Here is a 14,045-nt window from a genome sequence, read left to right on the forward strand (position 1 = left end):
TATTAGGAATAACAAAAAACTGCTTTGAAAATCCTGAGATTCAAGAAGATACAGTGGAACTTCGGTTTTCATTACCTTCTGTTTTCATTGTTTAATTACAATGTCTTGCCCCATTTCAGACAAATCTTAAAGAGGCGTCAGAAACAGACCTCTTTGGACAGCTTTCTGGTGCAACATTGGTCCACTGGCTCTGAAGCTGGTCCTAGTATTACTGTTTGTTACTGTTTTCAGCATTAAACACTAAGTTTATTCACCTAAAATGAGTTTTTGGTATGTTTTTTGGAGTGCCTAGAACGGATTAATTAAATTTATATTGATTCCTATGGAAAAGTTTGCCTCGGTTTTCATTGATTATTTTCAGATGGCTTACCAACAAAAACCGAGGTTCCACTGTAAATATGAGTGATGTAACACACACACAAAAGAAAATAGGGAAGTGTTAAGCTGTGTGAAACAATAGCCATGCCAACAAGTGAACTGTAGTAGCAGTAATTCCAGGAACCAGCCCCTAAATATAGCTCATTTGCTCACCCCACTTCAACTCTGGTTTCCCTCATACAATTTGCTCACCTGTAAAATTGTGCTGTCTCCAAATCCAAATCCTTCCTTTAATAAGGCTGTAATATAACTGAGATCCATACACAGAAAAGGGCTGGCAGAGCTGTACCTCTCCATGTTATCACACACTATGGAAAAGAGGACTTCTATTAGTATTATAATAGCTGTGAACATCACACATGTCCAGTCTTCTGTGCACAATGGGATCATGGGCTCCCTTTCCCTACCTCTTCCTTTGAATGAATTTCATATGCTGGTAAAAGAGCACTCATTAAAGAGGGTTAATCTTGACTAACCTCAGTGTTGAGGCTATGATGAACAATGGTTAACAATGGCTGGGAAGTGGTGGCAAAGAGGCGGCCTTCTCATCTGTCAGTCATGATGGAAGATCAATTAGTATTATATCTGTGCTGCTCCTAACTGAGAAGCCTCAAAGGGCTTGTTCTAACCCAACTTTTTGGAATGATTCTCATTTGGTGTGAACACTTGTGATTAGAATGCAACATCCCTGCAACTGGTGGAAAATATCCTTGTGTTTACAATGCGTGCAATCTGTGGACTGTTCATCAGAAAAACCTTGCACCAGCTTCCCCAAAATGTTCCTTTTATTAGGTGGAAATGATACAATCAGAAGATGCCTGGAGGATCAAAAATTCAAACACCAGAGGCTATGCTTTTTTTCTGATAGACACCAAACATATTCAAGGATGGATGAGGCTTCTGATATGCAGCACTTCGTTATAAATCTAGAGAATGTAAAGATACAACCAAATACTTCTGCAGATGAGAATCCATTAGCAGTAATTTGGATACAAAACAAAGGCAGAAGAGGAAGATGAAGGCTAACAGCCCCATCCAAACCAGGAAGTGCCCCACTGCCTCCAATAGAGCTTTCTGGTGTCGCAGAGAGCTTGGGAAAGCCCCAAAGCTCTGATATTATTTTCTGATATAATTGTAATTGTTTTAATTTTTTTCTTTTTTTGTTATATCTATACAAAATAAAAATACATATTACTGCAGTGTAATTATTCAAGAAGCTGCTTTACACTTTCAGACCATTCCTCATTCCTGAAGTATAGTAATAGTTTAAAGTTTGTTAGTTTCACTATGGAAAACAAGTTAACAAGTGACAAATATTCCTTATTTGAAAACATACATCCAAACTTTTATGAATCTGCACAGAGCATTGTTTCAAAAACAGTTCACTTATTGCTAAATAAACTTCAGTATTGTTTTTTCCCTCGGATAAGAACCATTTAGCAGATTCCCTAGCTCAAATTTCCACTTTTTTCTTTACCTTCTTTGGCTTTTTGTTTGAAGTCTTGCACTTCTAGAATGCCACCTTTTTCATAATCTGAAATATCAAAAATAATGATAATAGCATGGCTGAGGAAATATATTGTAAAAGACTAACAAAGTATAACTTTGGACAAGTTGAGTTTACAGTACATATTATGTATAAAACTTCGAGATGAGAATTCATCAGCACTCTTTTGCTAGCTCAATTAAAAGAATGAAGGGGTGTAGGGTTGGAGAAGATTAAGTAGAATCCCCTATATTAGAACCAAAAGTTTTACTTTTACTTTGCCTTATTTGAATGATTGTAGATTACATCTTGAGTTTGTACAACTGCTTAAAGTTACAGAAATTGGAACACTTAGTGCAGATTTCTACAGTCACTTATTTGGGCATCATTTAAAGCAGATGTTGTGATTTCTAAGTTTGGCTCACATGCCATGCCTTGTTGGTTAAGCCTTTCACATAATAAAGGTCTGCTGAAAATTGATGGATAGGGTAAACTTAAGGAAGACTTCAACAACGAACAATTAAAGTCCCTTTAAGTTCTATCTAAGAGAAAAATAAATATAATATTCCCCCAATTCCATTCAGCTAAGACAAGATTTCAAACAGTTGCTGTTCACCTATAAGGTCAATGTCCACGGCCCGATCATAGAAATAGGAAAAGGCATAGAAGGAGTTTCTGCGAATCTCATCTGGTTGATGTAGTTTCCCTTGTACAACCTTCAGGACTTCAGAATAACAAGATTCAAATCCTGTTTCTCCTGCAGGACAAACAAACAAATGTAAGGAGGGCATGAGTCATGACCAGACACAGCAGAATCTTTAAAAATTAAATGAACAGGGAAATAGAACAAGAAAGTGAAACAATGGAGATTCAAATGGTCATCCTCAAGATCAGCCAGGGATAGCAACGAGAGAGATGGAGCTTTTAAGCAGTGGTACCTCATTTGTAGAATGCTCTTCCCCTTGAGACTCACCGAACGCCTACTGCAGCACTGTCTCTTAGGTGCCAAGTCAAAACATTTCTTTTCCCCAGGCTTTTAACTAAGGTTTCTTTTAACTTATGCTTCTAGCCTGTGGTCTGTTTATGGATACTTTTGCTCAGGTTTTTTTAAATGACGTTCTATGCTAACTGCTTGTTTTTAATATAGTTTTTTTTAAGGTTTTGTTTTCATGTAAGCTGCCTCAAACAGATTTCTGGAAAGGCAACAGACATATTTCCTAAATAAACAAATAAATCCTTTTATCGAAAGGTGACAAAGACTGCTCCTGGGACCTTCTGCCTGCAAAGCAGATGCTTTACCACTAAGCCATGGTTCTACCCCCAAGAAAGGTGTAATTCAAAGACAAATACAAGAAAAAAAATAAAGGAATCACCATCGATTGCTTGTTACTGTCCTTCTACTTTACCTTCTCTGTTGCCCCCATACTGATATTTCACTCCTCCAAAGTGCCACTCGGCTTCCAGATGTTTTGGCAAACAGGAACTTCGGAATGTCTGCCCATCTGCTGCTGAACAGAATTAGATGGGAAAAATCAGGATGACGCGTGCTTTCTAAATCCCTCTTAACTGCAGGAAGGAAAGTTGGTGAAAATTCAGACTCCTCACTCCATTTGCAGAAGAGAATTTAGAATGGGCTTTAGAATGAGTTTCTAAATTTAGAATGGGCTTTAGAATGAGAATTTAGAATGGGCTGATTTCTTAAGAATGGGCTAGGATGCTAAATTTATTAGACTCTCCAGGTTAAGGCCCCTGGCTTAATTTTTACAGTGGAGAAACATCATGGGGGACCAGGCTGGAAGATTTTGGCCCCAAATCAGACCAAAAGTACATAAATGGGCAGGACTTGAGAACACAAGGTTGAGCAGCATAAGACATATAGACAGATGGAAAGTGGCAAAAAGTACTTCCTACTTGGCTAAACCAATGATGAGGAGGGGAACATGGAAATAGTAGTGGTATGTGAGGCTCAAGAGGGCCTTGCAATTCACATGGAAGAAATCTTTACAAGTTTGGGAACCCCAATCATCAGAATGAAACAATATATGTTTTAAAGGGAATTCTGAACTATGGAATAGTATCCCCTGAAATTATGCCTTTTCGTATTCCAGCACATGAGCAGTCTTGCCTCTTCTATAATTTGAGGGGGGGGGGGAATCCACAGTCAAAAACTTACATTTATTCTTTAGAAAATAGATTGTAAGAAGACAGTACATGTTTTCAGCTAGGGTTTTGCAACGTAAGCAAAGTAATCAAAAGCAAAACTCACCTCCACTCAGGTTTGGGTTTAATAATTAATTACACGCTACACAGGGCCACTGCAATTGTTTTCCAAAACCTTGGCTAAACCAAGATTTTCACATCCTAGACTAGGCAGAGTTACGCCCATCCAGGTCCACTGAAGTCAATGCATTTAGAAGGGTGTCACTTCACTTAGGACTGCCCTATCAGTCTTTCAGGTGAGCATTTCATGACTTGGATCCCACCTGAGCTGGTTTGAATGTTTACATATTGTACTGAGTCACCTTCATCAGTTATCTCTTTGAATAAAGGCGTCAGGGGGTGTATGGAGGAAGTTCTACAACATACAGACAGTCTGTTAGAGTAGTGGTTCCCAAAGCGGGTAGAACTGTGCCCTGGGAGGTGGTGGAATTACCCGGAGGGTACAGAGGAAAAGTGGCAGCAGGGATACTAGGGGTCAATAACTTTAAACCAGACATTGGTATCGCTTCATCAAGCCCATCCATCACATTAAGCACTTACTGAGCACCGAAATAGTTACTAAATGTGGTATCTAAGCTTCTTGCCAAATGACTATCAGGTTTTGAAAAGCTGCAATCACGGGATGAAGTTTACCCATTTTGTTGAATAAATTTTGTTGAATAAAAAGTTTACTTGATTTTGAATACATGTGCAATTAATCTTTATTGTTTTGAATTCCATTGTTATCTCTCTTACTGGGTCATGCAAACCATTGTTTGAATAATGCTTCTCATAGGGGAGGGTAAGGGGCACTGAGGATGAACTTATGGAACAAATGAGGAAGTGGCCTGGAAAGGTTTGAGAACCACTGTGTTACAGGCTTACCAGGGACATTTACCTGGACCCATATGAATGGGACAAATCTGGCGAACGGAATGTGCTCATTCAGCTTATCTGATCCATGCAAACCACATTCCAGCCATTGTTCAATGTGCCTTGATCCCCTGCCAGTCTGCATTCCAGCTCGGTGATTAATAATAAAAATCCGAGAGGAGAGGCAATTTTCACACACAGATTCTCTTTCTGGGTCATGAAACCTGCACAAGATGCAGTTAAGGATCTAATGATGACAAAATTGACCCATTTGACCTAGGAACACTTGCACTATGAACAGTGAATGAGAGTATGCACTTTGCAAACAGCACGGGAGTGCAAATCAGTACTGAGGGATGCACATTCCCATGCACATAAAACTGTGCACGTATACCAATTCCTTGTAATGCAAGTGGGGGGCTGCAACAGACCCCTCATAACTGAACATTCAGTGCAATAACATGGAATCAAATTCTGATGGAAAGAACTGTAGGGTGAGAATGTCAAGCACAGCCCACAGAGTGGAAACAGAAGAAGAATAGAAGAAGAGGAGTTTGGAGTTATACCCCATCTTTCTCTCCCATAAGGAGACTCAAGGCGGCCTTCAAATTCCTTTCCCTTCCTCTCCCCACAACAGACACCTTGTGAGGAAGGTGGGGCAGAGGGAGTTCTGAACGAACTGTGACTAGCCCAAGGTCACTCAGCAGGAATGAAAGAGTGCACCACTCATGTGGAAGAGTGAGGAATCAAACCTACGTAGTTCTCCAGATTAGAGTCCACCTGCCCTTAACCACTACACCACTAAACCACGTTGGTTCTCATTTTCATCATGAGATATCCCAGACTATATGGTTATCTATTTAAAGCACTAAATGCCAAATCAAAAACACATGAACCTTCCATGGGAAGGAAGAGGGAGGGAGGGAGGGAGGGAGGGAGGGAAGGCAAGCAGGCAGGCAGGCAGGCAGGCAGGCAGGCCGGCCAGCCGGCCGGCCACATGAATACATGAAGATGCCTTATACTGAATCAGACCACTGGAACATCAAAGTCACTCAGGACAGAGGTGACTCTACAGGGTCTCAGGCTGAGGTCTTTACATCATCTACCAGTTCATCCTTTTAGCTGGAGATACTGTAGAATGAACTTGAGACATTCTGCGTGCCAAGCATACATTCTACCACTGAGCAGTAGTCCCTCCTCTAGAAAGGAGATCAAGCTGCATCTTTGCTCAGCATTAATTAGTTTTCTACCCATGAAGGAAAGTTTTATGAACGCTACCAGAAGGCAGACCTGAAGAAAATGGAACCACTACATGTAGACATTATCCTTAGAACTACAAATATTATGCAACAGTTAATCAACAAAATATTGAAGGTAGCTCAATTAAAGCAATCATTGCAAAGCAAAGGTTTCCCAGAATTAACTGGTGAGACCAAGACTGAAGGACATACTGCTAAGCAGCACAGGTGTAATGTCAATAACGTAAGCTAGGCTTTGTCCTAGAAAGTTTGTAGTGTGCATCTCCAATGACAGCAGAATCATTTACAATATTGTGGTGGGGGCAATGGTACCACTACCATGTAGCAGGCACAGACTGATAGATTTGCCAAATCAAACTGAAAACTGGGGAGTATTCTCCCTCTGCACACTCACTTCATCTCCCTGCCCTGACCCCCCAAAGTTACTGGTGGCAACTAAGTCAGTAGGCAAGCTCCCATTGCAAAGCAAAAGTTTCCCAGAATTAATTGGTGAGACCAAGACTAAAGGACATACTGCCAAGCAGCACATCAATAACGCAAGTCAGGCTTTGTCCTTGAAAATACCTTCTTCTAAGTCCTATACATGTCTCCAACCTTTTTTTTTTTTTTTGCTCTCAGTAATAATGCAGCAAAGAGTTCTCTTGTGCCAACTTAATTAAACGCTGCAGGCAGAGTGTATGCCCAGTTGCTGGGATGGATGCCTACTCATAGCATAGTATCCATTATTTTATTTTTCAATTAAATCATTGGGAGAGGTAAACACACACTGTCCTATTTTTCTGGGTGGTGTCATCAAGAGAGTCTCCTGAAGATGCTCTGAAGAGGCACTAAAACCTGAAGGCAGTGAAAGTCTGGGGACTGGTAAACACACAAGTTTAATCCTGACAAGAAGGAGGTGCTATCTGTTGGAGATTTTGTTGATCCCTGATATGAGATTCAACCTGTTCTGGGCAGAACTGCACTCCTCCTTACATCTCAGGCTCAGAGTTTGTGTCTTTCACCCCAAACTTGCAATTGGGTGGCCAAGGTCCTAGCAGTGGACAAGAATGCCTCTTATCAGCTTAGATACATTTGCCAGTTGTGATTCTCCCTGTAAAAGTAACCTCTGACATTGATAGAAACACCCTAATAAGATCCAGATTATATTACTGAAGAGTCTGCAGGACTGTCTTTGAAGAGTTCTTGGAAGCTTTAACCCAAAATGGAGTTACCTAGATGTATCAATACCAGGTGTGAAGGACAGTTTAATATTAGGAATATATTATCGTCCCCCAGACCAAAGTGCACAAGAGGATTCTGAGATGGAAAAAGAAATTAGAGAGGCCAACAAAAACAAAAATGTAGTGGTAATGGGTGATTTTAACTATCCCCATATAAACTGGAAAAATGCATGTTCAGGTCATAGTAAGGAGAGAGCATTCCTGGATATGCTAAATGACTGTGGCTTAGAGCAGATGGTTGTGGAACCAACCAGGGGAGAGGTGATCCTAGATCTAATTCTATGTGGGACCCAGGACCTGGTGCAGGAAGTCAGTGTTGTTCAGCCGATAGGGAACAGCGTAGACCACAATGTCTTTGTCCAGATTCAGTATCTCAGCATGCGAGACAAAAAGAGTGGCAACTACTAATGTAGTTACATTAAAAGCTAGCTTCAGAAAGGGAAATTTCACAGGAGGGAGATGAGGGGGGGATAGGTGCGCTTGGGGAAGCTGAAAGGAAAAAATCAAGAGAGTCAAAACTGTCCAGGATGCTTACGAAGTTGTTATTTAAAAACACAGTAATAAAAGCTCAGCAGCTGGAATGTATGTGTTTCCCACAGGTTAGAAAAAGAGCAGCACCAGTCCAAAAGAAAGCCACCATGTGGTTCAACAAGAGAGGGTTAAGAAATTATCAGAAAAAAGAAAATGTATATCTTTTAAGAAAATGGAAGTCAGTTTGGCTGATGATGAAGAATATGAGAGGGAACACAAATGGGTGGCAAAGAGAAGCAAGTTAGCTGTGGGGGGGAGGCAAAAAAAAAGGATTATGAGAGAGCATGTGGCTACGCGAACATCAAGACCAGCAACAGAAAACTAGTTCTTCAAGAGTACATCCAAAAGCAGAAAGGAAGCCAGCTAGGAAGAGAAAGCTGGTAGAAGCCCGTTAGATGACAAAAGGAACAAAGAGAGGGGGTGTGCTAAAAAAAGATAGCAGGGAGATTGCAGAGAGGCTGGGGTAATGAATTCTTTGCATCTGTCTTCACCCAAGAGGAGGTGTGAGGAACATTCCTGCACCTGAACCAAGCTTCTGTAGGGAAGCGAATCCGAGGGGAACTAAGCCGAGAGATGAGTGAGGTAGAACCAAAGGGAAAGAAGTTCTGGCAGCCATTGATAAACTAAATGCTACACCAAATCCCCTGGCCCCAGATTGCATTCACTTCCAAGAGTTCTTAAAGAGCTCAAGCATGAGAGAAGTTGCTGATCTTCTCACTTTTAATATGGCAACTTATCCCTGAAATCAGGCTCCATCCCTGAGAGACTGGAAGATGGCCAATGTCACACCAATCTTTAAGAAAGGATCTAGCAGGGGGGGACCCGAGAAATTACAAGGCCAGTCAGTTTGACATCTGTTCCTGGTAGAATTAGTACAGAATCTTTCATTAAAAGATAAAATTATTAGAAACATATGTAGAAAAGCAAGACCTGCTGAGGAGAAAGAGTCCAGCATGGCTTTTGCAGAGAGGCAAAATCCTGTCTTTTACAAACTTACTAGAGTTCTTTAGGAGGGTGTAAAACAGGCGGGCATGTGGACAGGGAGTGAACCGGTGGACATTGTCTACTTGGATTTCAAAAAGGCTTTTTGACAAGAGGTTCCCTCACCAGAGACTGTTGAGAAAACTCAGCAATGAAAGGAATAAGAGGAGAAGATCCTCCTATGGATTAAAAACTGGTTGAGAAAAAACAGGAAGCAAAGAGGTGGGTATAAATGGGAAGTTCTCACAATGGAGAGATGTCGGGAGTGGGTGTCCCCAAAGGATCCCGTTTGGGACCAGATGCTCTTTAACCTATTCATAAATGATGATGAAGCCTGGAAGTAGAGGGGTGGAGTGGCGTGGTGGCCAGAGTTTGCAGATGATACCAAATTATGTAGGGATTGGGTGAGAACCACAAAGGGATTCTTGAAGAGCTCAAAGCGGACCTTGATAAAATTAGGTTGAGGTGGGCTCAGAAATGGCAAAAGATGATACACAGTTCAATGTATGCAAAATGTAAAGTGATGCACAGGTATGGGGCAAAAAATCCAAACTTCACATACACGCTTCACAGGGGTCAGTATTTATCAGTCACAGACCAGGAAAGGGATTTAAGTCTTAGTTGATATGGTTCCAGCTGGGAATGTCCAACTCAATGCATGGCAGCTGTGAAAAAGGCAAACTCTATGCTACAGGGATCATTAGAAAAGGAATTGATAATAAAACTGCAAAAGATTGTCATGCCCTTATATAAAGCAGTGGTCGCGACCGCTTGCCAGAGAATTACTGTGTCCAGTTCTGGTCGTAGCATCTCAAAAAAGGATATTGAGGAGATAGAAAAAAAGAAGTGCAGAGAGAAAGGGCAACAAGGATGAAGTTGAGGGACTGGAGCTTTACCTTCCTATGAGGGAGAGCTGCAGCGTTTAGGACTCTTTTAGATTTGGAGAGGAGGCGTCTGAGGGGATATGATTGAAGTCTACAAAATTATGCATGGGGTAGAAAATGTCGACAGAGAATTTTTTCTCTCTTTTACTAGAACCAGGGGCCATGCATTGGAAATGCTGGGGGGAAGAAATTAGGACTAATAAAAGGAAACACTTCTTCCCATAGGCAGTGTGATTGGTGTTTGGAATATGCATACCACAGGAGGTGGTGATGGCCCACTAACCTGGATAGCTTTAAAAGGGGCTTGGACAGATTTATGGAGGAGAAGTCGATTTATGGCTACCAATCTTGATCCTCTTTGATCTGAGATTGCAAATGCCTTAACAGACCAGGTGATCGGGAGCAACAGCCGCAGAAGGCCATTGCGTTCACATCCTACCTGTGAGCTCCCAAAGGCACCTGGTGGGCCACTGCGAGTAGCAGAGAGCTGGACTAGATGGACTTTGGTCTGATCCAGCTGGCTTGTTCTTATGTTCTTATGTTCTTATGTAACTGGGGCTCATTTACTCTGAATCATTTATACTGGCTGACAGTTAATTTCCAAACACAATTCAAAGTGCTAGTTTTGATCTCTAAAGATCTAAATAGTTTGGAGACGAGATACCTGAAGGATCACATTCTCCAATAGCAACCTGCCTCTGGGTGCTGTCCTTTTGATGGGCAGCAATATGCAACAGGGTCTTTTAGGTGGCAGAACTATAGAATGCACTCTCCCAGTTCATCTGACACCTGTCAGATAAATTTTTAGAAAGGCAATTAAAATAGATCTATTTCTCTTAACTTTATCAGAATAAAAACATGTTTTACATACTGACAGCATTGGCTACCACTCCAGGGAGAATCCAATGACAGCACAGGATTTTCAAACCATAGGTGGAGATAATAGCATTAACCATTAATTCCTTGACCAAGTTCAGGTGGATGAAGCCAGAAAACCAGATTTCTAACCAGTTTTCTATGAAATAGCACCTAAATTCTTGGCTGACCAACGTAAGATTCTCCCACAATCCTCCTGGAATTATTATCTAGTTATGCTGTATTTTATTTCCGTTCTTTCTACAGTAACCACCTTCAGTTCACACACCAAGAAAGGCGTTACAGAAATGCCTTAAATAAATACTTACATTTAAAATAAGTACCCACTCCTGTTTCCTAGACAAACCACCAGCAGTACACAAAGAGACTGTATCTGGGTCCAAGGCAGTAGGACACAGTGGAGGAAGACAAAAGGGCAGCCCCAGCAAAGGAGGAACCTCATAGGCAAGAATGAGACGCTTAATTTTATCCAAAATTACCTTCCATTTCCAGGGCTCCTAATGTTGCTAGTCGTGCAGCCTTTAGCCCAAAACCTAAATAGCTGCAAACAAGGAAAAATATTGCTTATATGCTAAACTGAATTGCACCTTGATTTTGTGTTCACTGTTATATTTTCAAACTTATGTTCTATTTTCTTTCTTTAATAAAATATTTCGGTGTCTGGAGTTCTGACTCAGAGCTTATGGCTTGGTGTTGCTACCACCCCAAAGGATGGGTCAGGTTCTTTGACAGTCTGACAATCAGCAAAGTATACCAGCAAAGTGTATATGACAAATTTTTAAAATACCTAATGCTGTGACAAGTTTCAAGATACACAGGAAAATGTCTATTTCTATGGGACAACTCCACCGACCTGTGCGTGTAGAGCTTGTAAGTGCTATTGAACATTTCAAATGAAGAAAGAAAATCCACTGGTGTTTGTTCCAGGGTATCCTAAAATCAGGATGAGAAAAAAGATTATTTTCTAAGAAAACAGCTCAGAAACTTGTTGATTTTCATGCACATTATGTAAAAAGATGCACCAATATTAGATGGCAAAACTGCATTTCTACAACAGCAAAAAGAATTCTGATGAGTTATTTGTAGCATAGCTACCTCCACAAAGTACTTTACCGTATACAACAGTCCACAAATATTAAGAAGTCTAAGAGCCGTGTTAGCCTAATATTAATTATTATTATTTATTACTATATTTTGTCTGACTTCTCCAGACCCCAACAGAGCTACACTTAAGAAGCATCCTCTCTGCTCCTTCTATTGAGTGTATGTGTGGGTCACCTTAGCCAATCATTCCCTCTCAGTCTAATCCTGGAGTTGTTGGGAAGATCACATGAAGCTGTCTTGGGTTAATGCTGTTCACTCAGACTGGCAACAACTCTCTAGGGCAGTGATGGCGAACCTTTTTGAGGCCGAGTGCCCAAACCGCAATTCAAAGCCCATTTATGTATCGCAAAGTGCCAATACGGCAATTTAACCTGAATACTGAGTTTTTGTTTAGAAAAACAACTCATACATTTTGTTTAGAAAAACAACTCAATACTAAAGTATACATCAAAATGTTTCCACTGCAAGAGGACCATGCCTTGTAAGATAACATAGAAAGATTTTTTTTAATAAAAGTGGTCCATGGCACTTTTAATTGAATTTGAATAATTGATCAGTTGAACTTAAAAGACAAATCATGATTACTGGACTTTGGGCAAGGTATTTCTGAACTCTATTCCTTTAATCCAGGGGTCCCCAAACTTTTTAAACAGGGGGCCAATTCACTGTCCCTCAGACTGTTGGAGGGCCGGACTAAAAAAAACTATGAACAAATTCCTATGCACAAATGATTGTAAAATGTTTGATTTCACCTTTCAGCCTTTCTGTCATGGTCAACTAGACATAAGAACAGTTTTTTCCCGAATGCCATCACTCTGTTAAACAAATAATTCCCTCGATAATGTCAAACTATTTATTATATACTTATTATATAATTACTGCACTACTTTTTTCATCATTCCTATTACCCATCTCCTCCCAATTATGACTGTATGACTATAGCCTGTGCTGACATTTCATTTTATTTTATGATTTTACATTTTATGTTTTTATTACTATTGATTGTTTCCTGATTGCTTACTAGACCTATATGACAATCATTAAGTGCTGTACCTTATGATTCTTGACAAATGTATTTTCTTTTATGTACACTGAGAGCATATGCACCGGAGACAAATTCCTTGTGTGTCCAATCACACTTGGCCAATAAAGATTCTATTCTATTCTATTCTATTTTTAGAACAGTGACCAAAGTATGTCAAGTACAGGGTGGGCTCCAAATATTGTTGGGGAGGCTGTGGAATACCTTCCCCTGTAAAAAAAAAAAGCAGAACTTTCCCAATGAAGCATTCCATCTAACTTAGGGGATTAAGGTATCTTCCTGGAGTTCTTCCTCCCTAGCAGCCAATGAGAAGCGATTCACCAGCCTGCCTGATGCCAATGAGAGTGAGGCGGAGACCAAGAAAGCCTGAGAGCAACACTTGGAGTAGCCGAGAGGGAAGGGCAGAGCAGGAGTTGCCACGTGTAAGGTTTCCAACTCTGGGTCAGAAAATTCATGGAGATTTGGGGGTGCCATCATGTAGCACTGCAATCAGAGCTAGCCGTTGGGGACTGGTTCCTCCTCTCCCTTGAGCCCCCACTGCACATGAATGGATAGGCCACTTGCGCCATGTAACCATGCCCTGGCGAGGCGGATCAAATGCCACCTTCCAGGGGGCCACATTTGGCCCCCGGGCCGTAGTTTGGGGACCCCTGCTTTAATCAAAGGGCCTTTTCAGATGAATGCTTCCATGTAGAAAGAGATATGTGCAATCCCTGGGAGGATTTACCATTAAAGTTTGCCATTTGCCAATTAAAACCAAAATTTTGCTGGGGAAAGAAATCCATTCTTGTTCTCTCCTCATGCTTTTTTTTAACATTTGCCATTTGTTTTATTTAACATTCTATTGAAATGTAACCTAAAGGGTGAGGGGTGGCATTAACCTTATTCTTATTCTGTTTTATCCACTCAAAACCACAACTGACTTGTGGAGGCTCTGAAAGCCAGCTAAGCCAACCTGCACAAGTTACAGATGAAAAGCCCACCTACAGCTATATATGTGAAAGATGAGGAGTCCCTTATGTTTGTTGTTTTCTGGAGTTATGCTTGTTTAATTTGCATTAGCAGCATACATTTGTTTTAACAGAATAATATGGAGGGTCTCCAGCCATGCTCTCTCTGCTTCAAAGCGGACACCAAGGTCAAAGGAGCGTGGCTGGCTGCGGGCCGGCCGGGGGGTGGCGCTGCCACCGCCTCCTCTCCCGCTTATGCACC

At 41.0% G+C, this 14,045-nt stretch overlaps 1 protein-coding gene across 6 annotated transcripts in view; it reads right to left on the minus strand.

Annotated features, from left to right (window-relative positions):
* Positions 1 to 14,045, minus strand: part of ENTPD5 (ectonucleoside triphosphate diphosphohydrolase 5 (inactive)) — a 29,053-nt gene that overhangs the window by 2,824 nt on the left and 12,184 nt on the right. For 5 of the 6 annotated variants that reach the window (XM_048484886.1, XM_048484889.1, XM_048484890.1 and 2 more), the window contains 6 exons: positions 11,541 to 11,620; positions 11,167 to 11,228; positions 3,271 to 3,372; positions 2,481 to 2,621; positions 1,856 to 1,912; positions 571 to 686 (listed from right to left, as the gene is read on the minus strand). In XM_048484886.1, coding sequence (XP_048340843.1) covers positions 571 to 686; positions 1,856 to 1,912; positions 2,481 to 2,621; positions 3,271 to 3,372; positions 11,167 to 11,228; positions 11,541 to 11,620 — 558 coding nt within the window. The remainder of the gene's footprint in view (positions 1 to 570; positions 687 to 1,855; positions 1,913 to 2,480; positions 2,622 to 3,270; positions 3,373 to 11,166; positions 11,229 to 11,540; positions 11,621 to 14,045) is intronic. The other variant, XM_048484892.1, reaches the window with a different exon arrangement.

Source organism: Sphaerodactylus townsendi, linkage group LG02 (assembly GCF_021028975.2).
Source record: "Sphaerodactylus townsendi isolate TG3544 linkage group LG02, MPM_Stown_v2.3, whole genome shotgun sequence".
Lineage (NCBI taxonomy): Eukaryota > Metazoa > Chordata > Lepidosauria > Squamata > Sphaerodactylidae > Sphaerodactylus > Sphaerodactylus townsendi.